The sequence below is a fragment of the Alternaria alternata genome (assembly GCF_001642055.1).
Source record: "Alternaria alternata strain SRC1lrK2f unplaced genomic scaffold CC77scaffold_36, whole genome shotgun sequence".
Classification (NCBI taxonomy): Eukaryota; Fungi; Ascomycota; class Dothideomycetes; order Pleosporales; family Pleosporaceae; genus Alternaria; species Alternaria alternata.
In genome coordinates this window covers 205,702-226,007 of record NW_017306225.1, presented here as the reverse complement: position 1 = coordinate 226,007, position 20,306 = coordinate 205,702, and the positions used below count along the sequence as shown (strand labels likewise).

The 20,306-nt window shown below is 51.9% G+C and overlaps 9 protein-coding genes across 9 annotated transcripts; 5 read left to right on the top strand and 4 right to left on the bottom strand.

Moving 5' to 3' along the window:
• Positions 1–164: 164 nt before the first annotated feature.
• CC77DRAFT_1026236 (hypothetical protein) lies at positions 165–724 on the bottom strand. Its single transcript, XM_018526219.1, has one exon. The coding sequence runs from the start codon at positions 696–698 to the stop codon at positions 531–533; it is 168 nt and encodes a 55-aa protein (XP_018379415.1). The 5' UTR covers positions 699–724; the 3' UTR covers positions 165–530.
• CC77DRAFT_1026235 (hypothetical protein) lies at positions 619–1,406 on the bottom strand. The gene has a single exon (XM_018526218.1). The coding sequence runs from the start codon at positions 1,006–1,008 to the stop codon at positions 709–711; it is 300 nt and encodes a 99-aa protein (XP_018379414.1). The 5' UTR covers positions 1,009–1,406; the 3' UTR covers positions 619–708.
• Positions 1,407–1,702: 296 nt separating this feature from the next.
• On the bottom strand, positions 1,703–2,861 carry CC77DRAFT_1014424 (hypothetical protein; the record flags this gene model as incomplete). Its single annotated transcript, XM_018523895.1, has 2 exons — positions 1,703–2,762; positions 2,812–2,861. 2 exons carry the CDS (start codon positions 2,859–2,861, stop codon positions 1,703–1,705), a joined length of 1,110 nt encoding a protein of 369 aa, XP_018379413.1.
• An 818-nt stretch (positions 2,862–3,679) lies between these two features.
• Positions 3,680–5,184, top strand: CC77DRAFT_1067442 (aldehyde dehydrogenase-like protein; the record flags this gene model as incomplete). The annotated part of the gene is made up of 2 exons (XM_018528997.1): positions 3,680–4,668; positions 4,728–5,184. The coding sequence occupies 2 exons, from the start codon at positions 3,680–3,682 to the stop codon at positions 5,182–5,184; spliced, it is 1,446 nt and encodes a 481-aa protein (XP_018379412.1).
• Positions 5,185–5,656: 472 nt separating this feature from the next.
• On the top strand, positions 5,657–7,105 carry CC77DRAFT_584524 (endo-1,5-alpha-L-arabinosidase). The gene has a single exon (XM_018532362.1). It carries the CDS (start codon positions 5,957–5,959, stop codon positions 6,920–6,922), a length of 966 nt encoding a protein of 321 aa, XP_018379411.1. The 5' UTR covers positions 5,657–5,956; the 3' UTR covers positions 6,923–7,105.
• A 1-nt stretch (position 7,106) lies between these two features.
• Positions 7,107–11,314, bottom strand: CC77DRAFT_584800 (hypothetical protein). Its single transcript, XM_018532365.1, has 3 exons — positions 10,128–11,314; positions 7,341–9,975; positions 7,107–7,276 (listed from the first exon to the last, which is right to left on the bottom strand). Exons 1-3 carry the CDS (start codon positions 11,232–11,234, stop codon positions 7,212–7,214), a joined length of 3,807 nt encoding a protein of 1,268 aa, XP_018379410.1. The 5' UTR covers positions 11,235–11,314; the 3' UTR covers positions 7,107–7,211.
• Positions 11,315–12,750: 1,436 nt separating this feature from the next.
• CC77DRAFT_1026232 (P-loop containing nucleoside triphosphate hydrolase protein) lies at positions 12,751–13,960 on the top strand. Its single transcript, XM_018526217.1, has one exon. It carries the CDS (start codon positions 12,776–12,778, stop codon positions 13,814–13,816), a length of 1,041 nt encoding a protein of 346 aa, XP_018379409.1. The 5' UTR covers positions 12,751–12,775; the 3' UTR covers positions 13,817–13,960.
• A 147-nt stretch (positions 13,961–14,107) lies between these two features.
• CC77DRAFT_1026230 (vacuolar protein sorting-associated protein 16) lies at positions 14,108–16,884 on the top strand (the record flags this gene model as incomplete). The annotated part of the gene is made up of 3 exons (XM_018526216.1): positions 14,108–14,247; positions 14,314–14,420; positions 14,480–16,884. Coding segments are annotated over 3 exons (2,521 nt in total), but the record flags the coding sequence as incomplete, so codon positions are not given.
• A 622-nt stretch (positions 16,885–17,506) lies between these two features.
• CC77DRAFT_584500 (alpha-L-rhamnosidase) lies at positions 17,507–20,076 on the top strand. The gene is made up of 3 exons (XM_018532361.1): positions 17,507–18,417; positions 18,467–18,669; positions 18,782–20,076. The coding sequence occupies exons 1-3, from the start codon at positions 17,625–17,627 to the stop codon at positions 19,832–19,834; spliced, it is 2,049 nt and encodes a 682-aa protein (XP_018379407.1). The 5' UTR covers positions 17,507–17,624; the 3' UTR covers positions 19,835–20,076.
• Positions 20,077–20,306: the final 230 nt, after the last annotated feature.

The window sequence follows — 20,306 nt, the reverse complement described above, 5'->3', positions numbered from 1 at the left end:
TGGAGATACATGTCCCGCATGCTCTGCTCCTTCAGAACAATGTTTTGGAGCGGATAGACGCTGTCCGATTTGTGGGATATCGTTCCGGAGGATTCAGGAAGCTCAAGATATCAGCAGTCCTAGACAACTCATAACTCAGCAACAAAAGATTTGGTTGGCCAGCGGGAAAAGTCTGGATGGATATGATATGACTTGCTTCAAACGCGTGAGACTCGTACATAAACCGGCAGCGATTGTGATCGTTGGCAAGAACGAGTTGATAAGATGGGACAAGGAGCTAAAGAAGTATCGATTAGCACGAGTCAAATGATTACCCACCCGAATACCTAGACCTAGAAATGAACGGAGTACAGTAATAGAAGACGATACACTCTTCATCGATATCGAATTGTCAGTAATGCAGCGTGCATTGAGTGATTCCCTGAAGCTATTGGATCGTTCCTTGACCAACGGCACGTACCCCCGGAAGGTAGCTCCAAATGCGTCCCACTTATACCCAGGGTCTACTTCAAGACTACCGACAGTCTCACCTACATACACCACTTCTTCTCCTGCACAGCCTTGCACCCGTCCTTGCCGAGATACCAATCATCACAGAGCGTATTACATTCAACCCCCGGCTTCACGAATACCCTCCCTTCCTGGCTCGGATCGCCGCTCGGCGTGCCATACCATGGCAGACGCCATTGCACCTCCATGTTGTTGGCCTCATACCCAGTCGCACCTATCCGGATGTGTCAGCGTTACATGCCGATAGCAAATAGAGAATAACTGAAGGTTTCGCTGGATAGAGCGAGACGTACGATAACCGTGGCGGCAAGCGCAGTAGTATGGGCCAGGTGTATGTGGGTTGTCGTGGCCCCAAACATACGTGCAGGACGTAGTGATGTCGCACTTGTTTTCATTGGGTGTATAGACGCATGTCTCACAAATGGGTTCGTATGGCGGAGACAAGGCAGCGGTAAGGGTGAGAAGAGAGGAAATTGCTGTGATAGTGAAGACCTTCATGATGATAGGTTGAGCTTTGGGAAGAAGTATAGATGCAGTTGCTATTACACTGTAGATAATGATGCGGATAGGCGACAGTGAACACATGAAGACTTCTTCTTTATACTTCAAGTTTGCCATCTCAGCTGCGCGGCTTCGACTTCAGCATCATGCTCCGCTTATGCGGCTGCATCGATACCAAGAATCTATATACAGCATACATACAGAGTTCAAGAGCCTGCTCCTCCTGATTTGTCGGCCAGTACGATGGCCAAACGTCAAGCTGAACTATAGTGATTCTACAAGACCTCTTGATCTCGTACTGCCAGACAGTCGTGAATGAGGTGGTGAGCACACTTCGATTTGCCAGACCCTACGATGCCACTAGAAGCCAACTAGTGAAAAACCACCGAGAAGTAAATTTAGCAAGACTTGTCGAGTTAACAATCTCGTGATGATGATTTACTTAGTCATGAGACCTCGTGTTGCTTCCCCGCATTCTTCAGCTTGCTGATGAAGCTGGGGAAACACGAAAGTTAGTAGCTTGGGAACAAAGCATGATCGAACCAGACAGATTATTCGAATGTGCGCGAATGCGAAGAGCTCGAAATAGTAAATGTGTTGCTAGATTGCATAACCAGGATAGCTGGTGTTATCGAACTCCAAGACGCCATACCGGACCAAAAAAGACATGCGAAGATGGATCGTCGTATCATCATCTCTTTCCCTTCTTGAGTACCAAGCCTTTCCAGCCCTTACTATCCTTGATCCGCCTAAGCGCTTTGCTTGCAACCGGATCCTTAGCCAGATCGTCCAAGCAAGCCTTCTTCTCCTCCTCGCTTTCGTGCTCGTGGAACTCGCACCACTCCTTCTCCATCTTTGGTCGCTCGCCCCTCGCTAACATTGTTACCAACTCGAACAAGAAAGCTTGCGGAAGCTGACTCCGCAGGGCTATCGTGCGCTCGTCATCGCGGTCGGGGTTCCAGTACACGGAGTACATATCGAGGAAGTATCGGCAGAGCGCTGCGTCTGGTGGTAGGCTCTCGTAGGCGGCGATGACGTTGCTGTGATCGGGCATTACTTGTAGGATCTCGTCGTTCGTTTGCCATGCTAGCAGTACTGCGCGGCGTAACTTCGGGATGGCATAGCGATGTGCAAAGACGTAGAGCGATATGAATCGGCGCTCTAGGAAACCTTCCAACCCCCTCCACTTGTATGGTCTTGAGCAGCATGGGCATAGTGTCTCTTTTGGTATCTCCGGCTTCTCGGCAGGGTTTCGTGGAGGTGGTACTACGGTAACCTTTTCAGGTTCAGCATCACCAGGCACTTTCTCCGCACTAGGTGCAGGGCTCGCTGCGGGTTCGGCGTTGGCGGGTGAGGTGTCTGACGCTGCATCGTCGGTCTCTAGGGCGATACCCCACGAGGCAGTGTCCACATCGTCGCTCTCGTTTTGTTCAGTAGTGCTCGCGCTGTCGCCCCCGTTCACGTTGACGGCATGGGTTGGCGGGTGCACTTCTTTACCACCTTCGATTAAATGGTGTGGTATGAAGCCGGTATATAGCCATAGCATAAAGGCATCGAACACGTCAGGGCTGGTGTCGTCGAGTTCAAGAGTGGTACCCGATTTCTCGTACGGTGAATCGCTCTTCTCCTCTAAGCACGTGTTGAAGTATGGCGAGCATCGTCGCAGTAGTTCGCGATGGCAGCTGAACGACTCGGGGTAGTCCTTTCCACCAACTTTTACGGTAATTATTGTCTGATCAAAATTTCTGCCTCTGGTTAGCGGTTCAGCTTGGCGAATCTGAAAGTGAAAGGGGTACTCACCTGAAAGTGTGGCCGAGTGTTGTCGCACCCTTGGAGTGCATGAAAGGCATTTTGAGTAGATAGTCAGGTTCCATTCATTGACGACCTACTGTGGATTATATCGCCATTATATCTCTATCGTTCTGGACGGGTAATACGGAGAGCCCAGTTTCAGCAACCGTGACAGATACATCTTGGCGTTCGACCTTGCAGCGGTTGAATGCTTGTGCGAGCTTCAATGTATGGTGAGAGGAGGCTTAAGCGGGGGAACGTAGAGCTTAATTGAAACTTGTAGGTACAAGAGAACGAGTGACAGCTGGGCTCATCTGGGCGATCTTGGAACAAAGTAGGGGTAATGTCAAGTCGTGCGGGAGAGCATGAGTTTGATAGCCGTTTCACGATGCTTGGCGGGGAAAGCATGCCTCAGCCGACGCCTGGGCTGTTCAAGATCTTCACAGCGGTGAAGCTCAGCTCAGGACCCCCATGCATGTTCCCTTGTGAAGGCATGAGTGATGCCGCGGGGTGGCGCTGGCGATGGAAGTGGATGAGATTGGAGTTCAGGAGGGTTGAAGCGTGGTTGGCGACGCGTGGAGGCGTCCCCGCGTCTAGACCCGTGCACATGTTGACCCCCTGCATCATCGTTCCGTCCGAGCCACGATGGATATCAACACCAAACCAATTTCATCAGCAACACGCATATCCTATAATTGGGTTGATCTCCGAGCATGTGCGGACGTCGATTCCAGATCCTGTCGCCCAGCGTACCCCGCGTCTGTACGATGTCAGCCCCCACTTCCAACACAGCTCTCAGTATTTAGTGGGAGCCATATCATGCCATTGCAATACGCTCCAGCTGTCTGTCAATCAATCTATGCTGCGATAATCGATGATGGCGTCCAAATTCGATACAGAGATCTACCCAGGCAATATCATCAATAATCAGCTCGTCCCAACTCCTGAAACGCGACATTCCATCAACCCAGCCACCAGCCAGCCACTTTACGAAGTGCCAGTAGCCAGGGAAGAAGATCTCGATACCGCTGTTACCGCAGCGCGCAAAGCATTCAAGTCATGGAGCTCAACGCCCTTCTCCGAGCGAGCAAGCTTGCTCCTCAAATACGCGGACACTATAGAGAGCCACCGCAATGATTTGGAACAACTCCTTACCAAGGAGCAAGGCAAGCCACTTTCGCTATCAAAAAGCGAGATGGGCATGACATTGACATGGCTACGTGCCTTCGCCACCATGGAGATCAAGGACGAGATTCTGCAAGAAGATGACGAGAAGATTATCTACTCAACCCATCCGCCAATCGGTGTATGCGCAGGTATCGTGCCTTGGAACTGGCCGATTCTGCTGGGGCTGGGCAAACTAGGTCCGGCGCTGATTACAGGAAATACCTTCATCATGAAGCCATCGCCATACACACCATATTGCGATCTCAAGCTCGGCGAGCTGGCGATGGAAGTCTTCCCACCAGGAGTTGTGCAGGTACTCAGTGGCGACTACCGACTAGGTCCGTGGATAACTGAACACCCTGGTATCAACAAGATCGCTTTCACAGGATCAATAGCAACAGGGAAACTAGTTGCAGCATCGTGTGCGAAGACGCTGAAGCGGTATGTCTTGGAGCTAGGTGGCAATGATGCGGCGATTGTGTGTGAAGATGTCGACATTGATAAATGCCTTCCGAAGATTGCAACGCTGAGCTTCCTCAACTCAGGCCAGATCTGCATGTTGACAAAGCGCATCTACATTCACGAGAAGATATACGATTCTTTCCGTGACAAGATGGTTGAGTTTACGAAGAACAACATCAAGACCGGCGCTGGCACGGAAGATGGCGTTGTCGTGGGACCTATACAGAACAAGATGCAGTAAGTACCATCTTCCCTTGCTCAATCAACTGCCGCTACACAGGATTTACCCTGTTCAGGTTCCACAAAGTCAAGAACATGTACGACCAAGTCACAACGCAGCAGTGGACTACCGCCCTAGCAGGCACTGTGACCTCGTCCCCCAACGGCTACTTTATCACCCCCGCCATCATTGACAACCCACCTGAAGACTCTCGTATCGTCCAAGAAGAGCCTTTTGGCCCTATCGTCCCCTTACTCAAATGGAGCGATGAAGATGACGTTATCGACCGGGCGAATGCGCTGAAAACGGGACTGGGAGCATCAGTCTGGAGTAAAGACCTTGCGCGCGCAGAGAGGATGGCAAGGAGACTAGAAGCAGGTAGTGTCTGGGTGAATTCGCATTTCGATGTTGATGCCAGAGTACCGTTTGGCGGGTGGAAAGAAAGTGGCGTTGGGATGGAGTGGGGAATGGAAGGCTTGAAGAGTTACACCAACAGCCGGAGTTTGTGGGTCTGGAAGAAGGTTTTTGAGTAAACTGGTGAGTACGCTGTTGGGGCAGCAGATGAGAAAGTACAAAGCAAAGATGATGAGCTAATCAGTGAGAAGTTGTCGGTATCAACTTTCGCGACATCTCGCCACCGAGATGGCCGAGCGAGATTACCTTGTGCCACCTCAGTACTACTCTTGAGTATACTCTTGGAGCTCATGTGCTTGAAACAGTGTGGAAATAAAACGGATGTTGTGCACGACTGGTGGGGGAAATATTTTCCGATGCATGTTGTGTCGAATCACAGCTGACCTCTTCTACCGCCAATGCCGACTTGGCGTAATCCGGCTCTTATTTAGCAACACTAGAGGTATTGGCACTCGAACGCTTTACAGACTCGCCTCATTACAAGCTTACTTGGTACTTCCTTTTTGTTAGCTCTTCTGGGGTAGAAGTGCGGTAGCTTGTTTCGACCAGATTAAACACGGAAGGCGCTCGACATAGTGTCGCTAGCCATTTCGCTGGCACATACGGTAGTCATGTTCTCCGCACGACCCGAGAACACCATGTCTATCCATATGTTTCATAGCAGCCGGCGGTACTGACAGGTTAGGTCAAGTCTGACGTGAACACGAGATGCGCAGGACATAGCCAAGCAGTGCTTCTGGTAGGTAATCTAACCTTAAACCGGAGGAAAGTTAATTCCTCCGCAAGTCCCGGATGTGTGCACATGGCAATGTAAATTCCCCATAAAGGAAGCGTGGGCTGCACTGTTCGGTGCGCACAGCAGATTCATTTCGATTCCACTCTGTATTCGACATGCTTTCTTCGTTGAAATACCTCCTTGGAGGCGCGTTAGCCATCTTATCCATAACTCCGAACGTCAATGGACAGACCTATCCCGGCCCGGGTGCGGTCTCAGGCAGCACTTTTGCCCATGACCCAACGGTAGTCAAGACGCCGAACGGCCAGTATCTCATGGCCTATACAGCACCTGGCATCGCCCTCAAGACATCCTCTGACCGCACTGTCTGGCGCGACGCCGGTCTCGCCTTTACCAATGCCAACGCCCCATGGACGCAACCATACACAGGCGCCACCAACGAGAATCTCTGGGCCCCAGACCTCTCGTACCACAACGGCAAGTACTACTTATACTACTCTGCCTCGACCTTTGGCTCGCGCAAATCCGCAATCTTCCTGGCTACCAGCACCACGGGCGCAGCAGGCTCATGGACGAACCTCGGTGTCGTCATTGAAACGAACGCGAACAGCGCCTACAACGCCATCGACCCCAACCTGATTGTCGACGCTTCCGGAAAGTGGTGGTTGTCTTTTGGTTCCTTTGGAAACGGGCTCAAGTTGATTTCCATCAACCCGAGCACCGGCATGCGCTCAGGCACCAGCATGGTTGACATTGCTAGCCGTGGAAGCGGCGGTGCCATTGAGGCACCCGTCATTGTGAGGAACGGCAACTACTACTATCTTTGGGTCTCGTTCGATAGGTGCTGCCAGGCTGCTGCTAGTACCTACAACATCAGGGTCGGCCGATCGACTAACGTTCAGGGCCCGTACGTTGACCGCAACGGCGTCAACATGATGTCGGGTGGCGGTACTGTGGTCTTGGCATCTCATGGCACTATTCGTGGACCCGGTCACAACACTGTCTTCAAGGACAACGATGCCGATGTGCTTGTCTACCACTACTATAGGCAGTCTGATGGCCAGGCACAGCTGGGAATTAACCTTCTCCGCTACGACAACGGTTGGCCCGTTGCTTATTAAGTAAGGAACGCGTCGCAGGCTGTGCATTGTTATCTAACGCTCGGCCCTGCGTTTCAATGAACCTGCTGAGCTCTTGAAGACACAGGCGGGGGCGATGACTTTCTCTCCAAATATTCTTACCATTGTACATAGCTTTTGGAATCGTACATATTCATACTTCCGGTGTAAGCTGCGGTATTCACCAAATTAGTCAGTGATGTCTTGAGATGGAGGTTCTTGAGTAGCTTGGATTTGCGCTGTTGAAGCTATGAGCCAGAGGTGTGTGGTGGACGCGATGTTAACTCGCAAGTCAAGCCTTGCCGCCCCATTCTCTCCACCACTCGTACAGTGCGATACCACCTGCAGTTTGAACATCTGTTGGATATATTAGCACGTAGTCCAGAGGTAGGCCAAAGGCTTTCGAAACATGCCCACTTACTCAAACTCCTAGTAACTCCCACAGTCTTGATCTCGACATTACGATCAATAACAGCAAGCACTTCCGCCGAGATCCCTTCCTTCTCACTGCCGAGCACTAGACAACACTTCTTCGGCAGCGTACCAATATCCTGACTCCTGATCTCCCTCTTGATGTACTCCATATTCCCTTCATGGTCACTCACCACATGACTTTCACCACCCTCAGTCCCCAATATCCCACTTCGATCCGTCTGTTCAATACCAACAACCTCATACCCCTTACTCTTTGCATCTAGCAGGAACGCCGGTACCCCAACCTCTTTCAACTCCTTGATAGACAAATGCTTCTCCGAGCGCACACTAGTAGCTTTGAAGTCTTTGTGCGCGACTTTCTTGAGGTCATCAATGTAGAGACTCTCGAGGCCAAACGACTCTGAGATACGGGACAGACCACCAAGATTGGTAGGGTTGTCTATCAAGGACGCTATGAGCATGACAGATGCAGGACGTTGGTTTTGGGCGGCAGGTGGCCCGCTAGGTGGGTGGAGGTTGTCGAGATCGATGCCAGCTTTGGTTTGGAGGGTTATTTGGCCGCTTGGTTCAGGTTCGGAGGCAGCCAGGGTTACTGCTGGTGGTGCGACAATATCGAAGCTAGTTCTGGTCTGTTGTCCGAGTTGTATGTGTGCCGAAGGTCGGTTCGCATGGCTTGACTGATGCTCATGCTCAAGCACCTCGAAGTCTTCGCGCGTGACGACCTCCTGTTCCGGTGTCTCGATCGACAAGTACCGTCCCTGGAAGATGCCTGCAAGGGTAAAGTCTTGTTCAATGTCGACCTTCAGTGTTCTTATTGTCCATGGAGAAGCATTAAACTTGTCCAGTCGCCGGATGAAAGCATTCATCCCCGCGAACGCAGTATTCTCGACAACGTCTTTCCAGCCCTTGGTGATGGCTAATTCGAAAACCAAGGGGAAAGCAAAATTCGCTTCGTGACGAATCTGGACCTTGGGGCTAGCGGAGTACGCATTCAGTTCAGTAATGAGCTTAACAGCAAAGTCCTGTGACTCGTATGGAGCAACGAGGAGACCCAGTTTGATTAGACTGGCGATATGAATAGGGCTGTACTCTTCCAGGTCTCCAAGCTCTTTGACAATTCGAAGAGACTTGCCTGGGAATTGACGGTAGATGCGTGCGATGGTCCATTCGAGCAGGTAGCGGTACCTTGGCCATGATTCTAGCGTCAAGGCGTGTGTAAAACCGTCGAGATAAGCGTCTACGTCGGATTCCATCACACAGTAGTGGCTCATCAACAGCATCGACTGTAGCTGGAATGTCCTCTTCCATGGGCTCTTGACAGCGACTGGTGGTTTCTGATCCTTCCAAGGCTGTAGTAGCTGATCGAATATCCTTCGGGCAGTACTTGTTTGCTCTTTTGGGAAACTTCGCAGAAGGTCTATAACAGCCGCGTATGCGTGCCATTCTCGCATACCATAATATGAGGCATACGTTCGATGCGGTAAGTATCGTTGAAGTTTGTCGGCAGCGGCCACTTCGAACAAAAACTCCGGTCTGATCGATGCCGGGTCGTTGACAAAGTCAAGAATGTAGTTTTCAAAGGGAAGTATGGATATGATGGACGGATTTGTGAACGCAGCTTTGCGCAGTGTTTGAGCCAGCACTGCTAGAACGTATGACCTTCCCTTGGAAAGCTTCGTGAGACGCAGCATGGCTTTAGAGAGGAGTGAAGTGAGGTCTGACTCCAAGCCGCCGTCTTCTTGACTATTCCTGGCACAAACATTGATACATGTCGGGTGAAACAGCAACGGTGGTAGATGTACAGCGAATGGTCGGATGAAGTCGCGGATTTCCGCCTCTTCCCAAAGTGCTGCTAATATAGTATGTAGATCGTTAGGGTCGACGTTGGTTACGTCCGTCCGGTCAAGCAGCTCAATCATGGCCTTGCAAGCTGGTGCAAAGGCTGGACCTTGTATGCAGCTATGTTTCGAGTCGTGGAGATCGCTCAAGAAAGACTCAAAAGTGGGTATACCGCCATTATTTTCGGTGATAGATGCTGGTAATGTAGACTGATCTACTGGGTTTTCTAGCTTCTGGCACTTGGCGCGTAAACTTTCATTGGTGGGTATATCCGTCGAATCTAGATCAGGGTCAAGAAGGAGGCAGAGCTTTCGGCAGTGGATACTGTGCAAGTCACTTGCTACCTCAGGCATGCCAGGCAGTCGCGACAGATTTAATATCTCTGTGATCTCTGAGATTTCCAGCTTGTGGTGTGAAGTCCTTCGTTCGCACCTCACCTTTAGGCCTTCAATGAGACCATGTAGCAAGTACAATATTGCCGGTTGGAACATCTTACCACCAGCATTGAAGATATAGCGAACAACGCCGAGGACAATTGCCCGACCATTACGGTTGTCGATGCCAGCCTCGGTAACGTTGTAGTTGACTGAAGGGACGAAGGATGGGCTATCTTCTGTGTCGGATACGAAGTGGGAAATGACAGCGGCGAGCCTCTCTCCGTGAGCGCACTCTGTCGATGATCGTGTGGTAGTAAGCGTTGACGTGAAGAGGCCCCCATCCATTGCCCAAGGCAGAAATCCATCGAATAGAAAGTTGATATGACCGTTCAAGTCACCACGGCGCTGTGGAGCGAAGATCAGCACGAATCAAACTGTACAACAGCAGGGACACCTTATTTTGACTGTACTCCGTGCATAGTCGATATGTTGTTGTACAGCCGACACAGCTTTGCCGAGTGGTATCAACCACCGAGAAGATGAGAAATGTTACTTACCTTGATGACAAAATCCATGTACCAACCACCAATCATCTTTCTGACGCTCTCTTGAATCAGTGGATTCAAAGCTGCAGTGAGCAGCGTTGTTGCCATTGCAGGAGTGACCCTGGAAACACCTGTTGCCGAAGAAGATCCAAGAAGGTTTGTCATGGATTTCAAGCAATCCTCGACTTGTCCAGAATACCGATGTAGCACGATCGTCTCAAACAGTGTCGAGTACAGATCGTACTGCTCACGGTCTTCTTTGCTAGCATAGTATCGCATCGTTGGTGTATCGATGGGACTAGATGTAGCGAGGAAAGATTGTCGAATGATTCCAAGACAGTACTTGCGCTGGTCAGCATGTCCCTTTACAAGACCCAATCTAAGCTTTCTCCAGTACTCCTCGTCGCTTACGCAGTCCAACTTGATGCCACCAGAAACGGCAAGGGAGATCCATTGGAACCAAGTCCGATAGATCTTGCTAGAGCGAGCGGCGAAACATGCCATGTCGAGAGCGTTAAGTCGGTCCCATATTGACTGATCCACAATGTCGTCGAGATGGGCGAGCGAGTCATCCTTCTTGCTCTTTAGCAGCGAAAAGAAAGCGGATAACGTATCATGCGCTGTGTCATCGAGCCTGTCGATGCCGATGAAATTTGAAAGAAGAGGGAGAGTCCAAGGGTCGACCATGTGTGCATACGCGGCTGGTATCCAGAAGGAGCACTTGAGAAATTCAAGGTAAGCCTTCGCACAATGGAGACTATCCGGATGCGGTTCGCTAGATGAGAGATCTTCAACCAGAGTAGAAAGTCTGTGGTTGAGCTTGGAGCTGAGGAGCGAAGCGGCAAATGATCCGTGGCTATGGCATATCTCAGCAATCTCGTATAGATTCTGGGATGCCTGTTCGTCGACTAGACAGTCTAAGACGGTATCCCATAGTTCTCCATGCTGCGAAGTGTCGGCCCCTTCTTGATCAGCGCTTTCGGAGGGCAGCAGTCGCACGCAAATATCGAGTGCATTGATGTCGACACCGGGCGCGGCTTTTAATTTGGCCAGACTGCCTTCAAACGCTGTTTTCCTGGTTTGCTCGTCCAAGAGACTGAGCACCGCAGCCGTAGCCATGGCTGGTAGGCCTGATAGGCTTGAACTTTATGAAAATGAGCAAAGCTTTGCTGGTGCGGTTCAGGACGGGTGTGGTGTTGCTAAATGCATTGTTAGAGTTCACGTTGTAGGGTCGACACCAGTCACATTTTGCGCCCGCTTCAGATGAAAAATTTAGTCGCTACCTAGGGACGGCCATGCGCAACTGGCCGGAGCAACATTCTTGACAACACGATCCCAACAACACATGGAACAGACGACGATACATGCGAAAACTCCGGGAAAGGCAGACGGACGCTGCGCGCGGACATGAATGGCAGAGGGCTTCACCGTATATTGACGCCTTATGCAGCAGTTGACCGGAATCTTGCTTTTGCCCTGGCGGCCCAGTCCCTGTGTAGGTGGAGAGAAGACGAGAGAGACTGTGGGTACACGCCGGAAGCACACGCGCACTGCGGTATGAGGTCTCGTCAATTGCAGCCCTTTGGTCCCGTCGCGTCGCGCTGTGATGGCGCGCGCGCGTGTGTGGGGAGCTTGGCAGTGACGTGGTATCGATCGCACACGGCAACGGGGTGTTGACAGAGGCCAAACATTGGCCGCGAGTCATGGGCAGAGCGATCCGTGCAGCACATGCCAACACCGCCTATGCACCTTGTATACATACACCGGTCGCAACAGCTCTGGGATTCTTGCTACCTCATATTAGACCATATATTGGACTACAGAATGTATCCTCTACACACAACCGCCTCGGCGCCTTCAATGCGTGCCTCGGAAGCCTCGTTTCTCCCACATACACCCGCACCCATGAACGACGATCCCGGAAACGTCAAGGTCGTGGTGCGATGCAGAGCCTTTGTGCCGAGAGGTAGGGTTGCCAATGCTCAATTGATGCACCCAGACGCTGATGAAAGCCAGAGAAGGAGAAGGGCACACAATGTTTGATCCGCATGGACCCAGCGACGCAAAAGACGACTCTCTATGCGCCCGAAGAGGGCCAGAACAACGGACGCCGCGTCCTTGACGACAAGGAATTCACATTCGACCGCTCGTACTGGTCCCACGACGAGAGCGACCCGCATTATGCCCACCAAGAAGACGTCTATCGCTCTTTCGGCGAGGAGTTCCTCGACCACAACTTCTCCGGATACCACACATGTATATTCGCATACGGCCAGACAGGGTCGGGCAAGAGCTACACCATGATGGGCACACCAGACAATCCAGGCCTGATTCCACGAACTTGCGAGGAGCTGTTCGACCGAATCGCGCATGAACCGTCGCCTAACACAAACTACCACGTCCAGGTCTCCTACTTTGAAGTCTACAACGAGCACGTGCGCGATCTTCTCGCTCCAAAGACGACTCCACCTATCTATCTCAAGATTCGCGAGAGCCAAAAGGACGGTGTCTATGTCCAGGGTCTGACCGAGGCTGAAGTCAAGAGCTATGCCGATGTTGCGCGCTTGATGAAGATTGGCGACACGGTAGGTTCCTCCTCTCGTGCTCTTTTGACCGAATGCTAACTATGAGTAAAGAGCCGAACGGTTGCCTCTACCAAGATGAACGACACCTCATCACGATCCCACGCCGTCTTCACGATCCGCCTCAAGCAAATCACCCACTCACTGCTCTCTGACGAAACCATCGAACGTACAGCACGTATGCGGCTTGTCGATCTCGCTGGTTCCGAACGAGCCAAGTCGACAGAGGCCACAGGAGCGCGTCTGAAGGAGGGAGCGCAGATCAACAAGTCGCTCACTACACTTGGTCGCGTCATTGCTGCTCTGGCAGACCCGCGAAGACATGGTGCCAAGGGAAGACGGCCACGGGAGGTTGTGCCATACCGTGATTCAGTCTTGACCTGGCTGTTGAAAGACTCTCTGGGTGGTAACAGTAAGACAGCCATGGTTGCCTGCATTGCCCCAGCCGACTATGACGAGACTCTTAGTACGCTCCGTTATGCCGACCAAGCAAAGCGCATCCGCACACGTGCCTTGGTCAACCAGGACTGCATGTCGGCTGCTCAGCGAGACGCCCAGATTGCAGAGATGTCAGAACAAATCCGCAGTCTACAAGTCTGCGTCAATGCAGCCAGCCAGCGTAAGAGGGAAGAAGCCACAGAGCTGGACGAGTACCAGAGGCAGGTAGCACTCATGCAGCGTCTCATGGAGGAGAACCGTCATACTTCCGCAGCAAAGATCAAGGCCCTCACGTGCGAAGTCGAAGAACTCCGTCCACTGAACGTAGCCCTACGCGCAGAGATTGATTCATTGCGCCGCCATCTCCAGCTTGCTTTAGGGGAGCTCAAGAACCCTATCGTCCTCCCCCCACCGCGAGAGCTTGGTACACCAGACTTCGACAAGGAGGAATGGTTGGGCGAAGGGGACGGTGAAGAGAAGGCAGTCTCTGATGATGAGGCCAGCGATGGTGACTCGGATTCTGGCTACGACGAGGGTGACCACGACGAATTGGCGCAGGAGTTACACAACGAGGCGGAAGCATTCCTTCAGGATCTGGCCATGTTCCGCAAGAAGGTTGGCAGCGACAACGATCGCTTTGGTCTTCGCGAAACACTTGCTGAGCTCATTGGAGGACATTGAAGAAATTGAGCTTCTAGGGTAAAGGCCCAGACATTGGTTACGAATGCATGAGCGACGGCGTTGGGTTTAAATTAGGTTCAAATGCAGTAGGATAGTATACTAGTATATAGCCGGCAAGAGTAACGAGAGATATCCATAAGTGGTAATCAATTGTGCTGCAGTTCATGTGTGGAGTTGATGTAAGGTGACAGCCTCGGTGCGCGCAAGCTATGACCTCAACCAAGAGCTCCATGCAGGCACACCAAGCCTCCGACAAGTTCGCGCCATGATACCCCGATAGTCGCGACCAACCATGTCCAAGCCAACAGCCAACTGGGAGAAGGTCGGCGACAAGTTTTACAGGAAAGTGCAGCTTTACCAGGCTGTCTTTGACCAAGACCTCGAGCTCGAGAACTACAATGTGGTGGGGGCGCCGTACAGCGGTGCTGTAGGTAGGTACGTCCCACCGTCTGCCGACGATTGCGCAAACATGTGGACAAGATGACTGATTCGAGCAGCCGTCTACCGCGATGAGGAGAAGCTGCACGCCTACCGTGGACCCGGCGCGTCCAAATCGAGCATCGACATCTACAGCTGCGCGGGCAAGCTGATTCGCACTATCAATGTACAGGGCCTCTACATGCATTCGGGGAGACTATAGCATCAGACGCTGACAGGCAACAGTGGGACAAAGGCACCATCAAGGGCCTGGGATGGTCCGAAGACGAGAAGCTGCTCGTCATCACATCAGACGGCACCGTGCGCTGTTACTACGACCTCCAAGGCGACTTTGTACCCTTCACTCTCGGCCACGGCGCAGATGAATTCGGCGTCGTGTCCTGCAAGTTCTACAGCACCGGCTTCGTTGCGCTCCTTGCGAACAACCACCTCATATCCGTCACCTCGTACGCCGAACCACGCCCCAAGCTCCTCGCCATACCTCCCACGGAACCTGTCATATCATGGAGCATCATACCACCTGCCTACTCGCTCTCGCGGTCCGTGGAAGTCATACTGGCAATAGGGTCGACACTGTACGTGGTTGATGCGACTGAGGCTGAAGACCGCAACTTTGATGCCGGCCCGTTCAGGCATATTGCCGTGAGCCCCCGCGCGGAATTTCTCGCCTTCTACACAGAAGACGGAAAGGTGTGGGTGGTTAGCGGTGACTGGAACGAGAAGCTCAGTGAGTACGACAGCAAGATCAAGACGGTGCCAAAAGACATGGAATGGTGTGGCTCAAATGCTGTCGCGCTAGCATGGGAAGACGAGGTACATCTGATTGGACCCAGGAGTGCAGCAACCAAGTTCTACTACGATACCTGGGTACATCTCTTACCAGACGTAGACGGCATACGGCTCCTCACAAACGAAGTCTGCGAGTTCATACAAAAGGTACCGGATGAGGCGGTGGATGTCTTCAGATTAGGCTCAGACTCGCCTGCTGCAAATCTGCTAGAGGCATCTTCATTACTCGAACAAAAGAGCCCCAAAGCCGACGATCTCATACAGTTGATACGGCCGAGTCTGGGTGAAGCCGTCGACACATGCATCAAGGCTGCAGCGCATGAATACAACATTCACTGGCAGAAGTCGCTACTGAAAGCGGCTTCGTACGGAAAGTCAGTGCTGGACTTGTACTCGTCCGATGATTTTGTCGATACGTGCGACACACTACGAGTTCTGAACGCGGTACGCTTTTATGAAGTTGGACTACCACTCAGTTACGACCAGTATCGACGTATGACGCCCGAGAAGCTTGTCGAACGTCTCACAAATCGCAGCGAATATCTTCTCGCACTGCGCATAGCTGAATACCTGCATCTCCCAGCAAACCAGATTCATGGACACTGGGCGCAGCAGAAGGTTCGCGTCTCAACGGGTCCTGAAGAAGAGATCTGCAGTCTCATAGTCAAGAAACTACACGGCAAACCGGGTGTCTCATTCGAAGAAATCGCACGGGCAGCGTATGTCGAAGGTCGCATTCCACTGGCGACAGAACTGCTCAACTACGAGCCTAGAGCTGGCAAGCAGGTACCACTGCTACTCAACATGAAGGAGGACAACATTGCGCTTGACAAGGCTATCGAGTCAGGCGACACTGATCTCATCTATCACGTTCTCTTGCATCTGCGCAAGAAACTACCTCTTGCGTCCTTTTTCCGTGTCATCAATAGCCGACCTGTTGCTACAGCACTAGTAGAGTCATCAGCTTGGGACCAAGACCGCGAGTTACTAAAGGATCTCTACTACCAAGACGACAGGAGACTAGACGGCTCAAACCTCCTCCTATCCGAGGCCATCGTACAGGAAAGCCATACCGCCCAGCAAGACAAACTGAAGCTAGCATCGAAGTACCTCCAAGACTCTCGCGACAGCACAGCTGTCTTCCAACGCCAAGCCATCGACGATGCCGCCAAACTCCTCCGCCTCCAAACACAATTCGAAACCGATCTCAACGGCCCTCGAGACCCAGCATCGCCAGGTCCATTGGCAGGTCAGACCTACATTGGGCTTTCGGCAAACGAAACGATGTTCCAACTTGTCCGCCAAGGCCACTACAAGCGCGCCTCAAAAGTCGTCTCCGAGTTCAAAATCAACGACAAGACCTACACGTACATCCGTCTCCGCGCCCTCGTCGCAGCCCGGCACTGGAACGAGCTCGAAGAATTTGCAAAGCAGAAGAAAAGCCCGATTGGGTGGGAGCCGTTTTTCAACGAGATTCTTGGGGCGGGGAATACGAGGGTGGCGAGTGTGTTTATTCCAAAGTGTACGGGGTTGAGTGTGCAGGAGAGGGTGGAGATGTGGATCAAGTGTGGGCTTATGGTCAAGGCAGGGGAGGAGGCGTTCAAGGCCAAGGACAGGGAGTTGCTGTGTGAGATTAGGGATAAGGCTGGGGGGAGTGCGGCGGTCGAGGTGGAGAGGTTGGTGGGTATGTTGCCGCAAGGGAAGAGGTAGGCGGGAAGTTGTATTGATTCTGCTGCCACCAGAGCACTACCAAGTGTGTAAACATTTGGTTTCGTCGGGGGGTGGAGTTACGTATGGTTATGATTTTTTCTTTTGAGATATACAACTAAATTCTGAGTAAGATGATCATCACCGTGCCCGGACGTGAAGATTGCAGTGCCTTGCTGCATTTTGACCCTCTCCGTGCCATTATACTTTCGGGGTAGTTACAGCATCTTCTTGACTGTATGGCTGTGAAGACATCTTGGCGTTATGCAGCTAACAATGACAAGCCGAAGTTTAGGCGCGATGGCGAGGCTTGTGTAGTTGTCAGCACGAAGTTGACGTGATGTCTATTCGCTTGGCAACAGGGTATAACTCACCTATACGAAATACGAAGTGGAATCAAAGATCTAGGCGATCTACTCGTGATAGCATTCCCCCTAGCCTACTCATTTCTGACCCCGAGCTTCCAAGACGTCGGGACGTGGAGGCGAGGGTTCAGCATGTACCGCGACTACTTCGGGCAATTGAACATTAGCGTCAGCCATGTGCAGCAAGATCCGCTGGCAAAAAAGACTCGCTTCCCCGCGTTTACTAGGGCTGGGCAAGGATACTACCGGGGTCGTCTCCGCAGCCAACGATGAGATTTGTCTCTTGACGTCGTCATCTCGGTGTGTACTCTTCCGAAGAAACCGAGAAAAAAGTTGAGATCTTCAAGTCGGCAAGTAGCCATGGTAATCGAAGGGCGAAATGGCCATGGCTTGCGATGACCGGGAAGCTGCGGCAGTCAAGGTACATAAGCCTTGAGAATAAGTGCTTGTTCAACGTTTTGTAGGATTCGCGTTTTGTGGATTCAAGCTTTACCGGATATTGCTACAAGATGAAGGTGTCTACTACTACCTTGGTCAACTTGACAGCTGCCGTGCCAGCTGCCCTCGCATCAACGCCCTACTCTCAATACATTCTCGCGCCTAAATCACGAACCCTGCAGCCCGTCTCCGTCCACAGCTCAAACGGCTCCGTCACCAATCCTGAGAGCCTAACTACGAGCAGCGCAAATGGAAGTTCGATTTTCACAGGCGAAGCAGCAACAGCGTACGACTTTGGTATCAACATCGCAGGTCTCGTCACCGTGACAATCGGGTCCGTAAACTCGACTTCAGAGTACATTGGCGTCACCTTCTCCGAGTCCTCATTGTGGATCAGCAACAGAAGCAGCGACGCGACCGCCGATGCAGGAAAAGACGAGACACTCTGGTTCCACATCAATGGCACAGGACGCTACACGGCGCCCAAGGAGAAGGGTAGAGGCGCTTTCAGGTACATGACGTTGGTCCATAATGGCACGGGGAGTTTGGAGGTGACGGGAGCCGAAGTACATTACACGGCCATGCCTCACTGGGAGGACGATGCGTTAGGGAATTATACTGGATATTTCCACTGCGACGACGACTTGCTGAACCGTGTATGGTATGCTGGTGCATATACGAACCAGATTTGCACTATCGAACCGGATACTGGCGATGCGTTGGTCCATATCGGTGAAGAGGGGTACTCGAAGGACGACGATCAGACGCCGGTTAATGTAACGTGGTATAACAACTACACCATTACGGCTGGTAAGAGTGCGCTAGTTGATGGCGCGAAGAGGGATAGACTTGTGTGGGCTGGTGGTATGTTGATTCCCCAATAGCGACCGCGTGGATGCTGACGAAATTACAGATATGGCTATAGCCGTTCCCGGTGTTGTCGTATCCACCAACGATGTCATCTCCATTGAGAACGCATTGGACTCGCTGTTTGCTGTTCAGAATGAGACGAATGGTCTGCTTCCGTATGCTGGACGGCCATTTCCTCCTCAAGCTATATCCTTCACTTATCATCTGTACACCCTAATTGGTGTCGCTGATCACTACCTTTATACTGTGAGTACTATGGCTGCCCTTTCCTTGTTTGGGTCCTGTTCGTAGGGAGAAACTAGGAACAAGCGTGATGCCTTGGGTTACAAGCTCCAGCGTTTGCTAATCAAGCCACTAGGGAGACGTCGAATACCTGAAATCCCTGTGGGACAAGTACAAATTCGCCCTGTCTTTCTCGCTCGCGAACATTGACGACACCGGCCTGATGAACGTCACCGCACCTAACGACTGGCTTCGCTTCGGTATGGGCGGTCATAACATCGAAGCAAACGCCATCCTCTACTACACCATCAACCAAGGCATCTACCTAGCCTCTGCTCTCAATGACACCGCGAATATCACCTCGTGGCAGGAGACGGCAGACCGCATCAAGACAGCCGCCAACGAGCTCTTGTGGGTGCCAGAAGAAGGCATGTACCGCGACAATGAAACCACAACTCTCATGCCACAAGACGGAAACGCCTGGGCCGTAGTCGCAAACCTCACTCTAAACAGCACACAAACTGAGCAAATCTCCTCCAACCTGGTCGCCCGATGGACACCCTACGGTGCACCTGCTCCAGAAGCCGCAGATGCCATTTCACCCTTCATTTCAGGATTTGAACTGCAATCCCACTTCCTCGCACAAAACACCACAGCTGCACTAGCATTAATGCGTCTTCAATGGGGTTTCATGCTCGACGATCCGCGTATGACGAATTCTACCTTCATCGAGGGATACAGTACAACTGGAGAACTACACTATGCGCCCTACGTCAACGACGCGCGAATCAGCCACGCGCATGGATGGGCAACAGGTCCTACTTCCAGCCTAACACAATACGTCGCTGGCGTGCAATTGCTAACTGCTGGTGGAGCGACGTGGCGTGTTGCGCCTTCGCTGGGTGATCTCAAATTTGCGGATGCAGGATTCAGCACGAATTTGGGCTTCTTTGGCGCAAGGACGCAGGTTTGGGGGAACAACACTGTGATGCTGGAGTTTCAGGCGCCGCAGGGGACAATGGGAGAGGTGCATATGCCGGTGCTGGATTGTGCTGGACGGGTTGTTATGAGTGGTAGTGCCGGGTTGAGTGGGGATGTTGTTGTAGAGACGATGCAAGGGCAGGGAAGTGTAGTGGTGATGGATGTCAGGGGTGGGAGGTGGACGGCTACGTTTAGATGTTCGGAGTAAGTCGTAGTAGTTGGACGAATATGTATGAATCGCATTGGTCGAATTGTTCGTAATACCAGACTTCTGAAGCTAATGCTGACGACTACGTTAGTGCCGTTGTAGACTACAGGGTAGAATGTTCACCCAGGGCATGTCGCTACCGTGGAGTCGACCCACATGTATGGCGATAAGAAGTACTACACCCTGCAGGTAGATTCTGCGATGGAAGACCAACAATGTTTACGTCCACAGAAGGTTCAGAATCTTTGGATCGTTGACGTGAAAGTACCGCGGTACCATGTATGCCGGCACGGAACAGACTCCGTGAACACGAGATGTTTGCTTCTTGGACGGCTGGCAGCCATGTAGAAAAACCGGTACAAAAAGCCTGTAGAGTACACGGATTACGTTAGGTTGCACGCGCCTATAGTAGGTCGACACAGCAACGGCTATGGAAAAGAAATCTCATCTGCCGCTTCCCGGCAAAGCTGAG

Bases quoted from the DNA above. Each gene is read 5' to 3' on its own strand.
- CC77DRAFT_1026236 (XM_018526219.1), bottom strand. From the start codon at position 698: ATGGAGGTGCAATGGCGTCTGCCATGGTATGGCACGCCGAGCGGCGAT.
- CC77DRAFT_584500 (XM_018532361.1), top strand. From the start codon at position 17,625: ATGAAGGTGTCTACTACTACCTTGGTCAACTTGACAGCTGCCGTGCCA. The intron at 18,418-18,466 runs GTATGTTGATTC...ACGAAATTACAG, and splicing joins TAGACTTGTGTGGGCTGGTG to ATATGGCTATAGCCGTTCCC. The intron at 18,670-18,781 runs GTGAGTACTATG...TCAAGCCACTAG, and splicing joins CTGATCACTACCTTTATACT to GGAGACGTCGAATACCTGAA.
- CC77DRAFT_1026232 (XM_018526217.1), top strand. From the start codon at position 12,776: ATGAACGACACCTCATCACGATCCCACGCCGTCTTCACGATCCGCCTC.
- CC77DRAFT_584524 (XM_018532362.1), top strand. From the start codon at position 5,957: ATGCTTTCTTCGTTGAAATACCTCCTTGGAGGCGCGTTAGCCATCTTA.
- CC77DRAFT_584800 (XM_018532365.1), bottom strand. From the start codon at position 11,234: ATGGCTACGGCTGCGGTGCTCAGTCTCTTGGACGAGCAAACCAGGAAA. The intron at 9,976-10,127 runs GTAAGTAACATT...TTCGCTCCACAG, and splicing joins ACATGGATTTTGTCATCAAG to CGCCGTGGTGACTTGAACGG. The intron at 7,277-7,340 runs GTAAGTGGGCAT...TATATCCAACAG, and splicing joins GGGAGTTACTAGGAGTTTGA to ATGTTCAAACTGCAGGTGGT.
- CC77DRAFT_1026235 (XM_018526218.1), bottom strand. From the start codon at position 1,008: ATGAAGGTCTTCACTATCACAGCAATTTCCTCTCTTCTCACCCTTACC.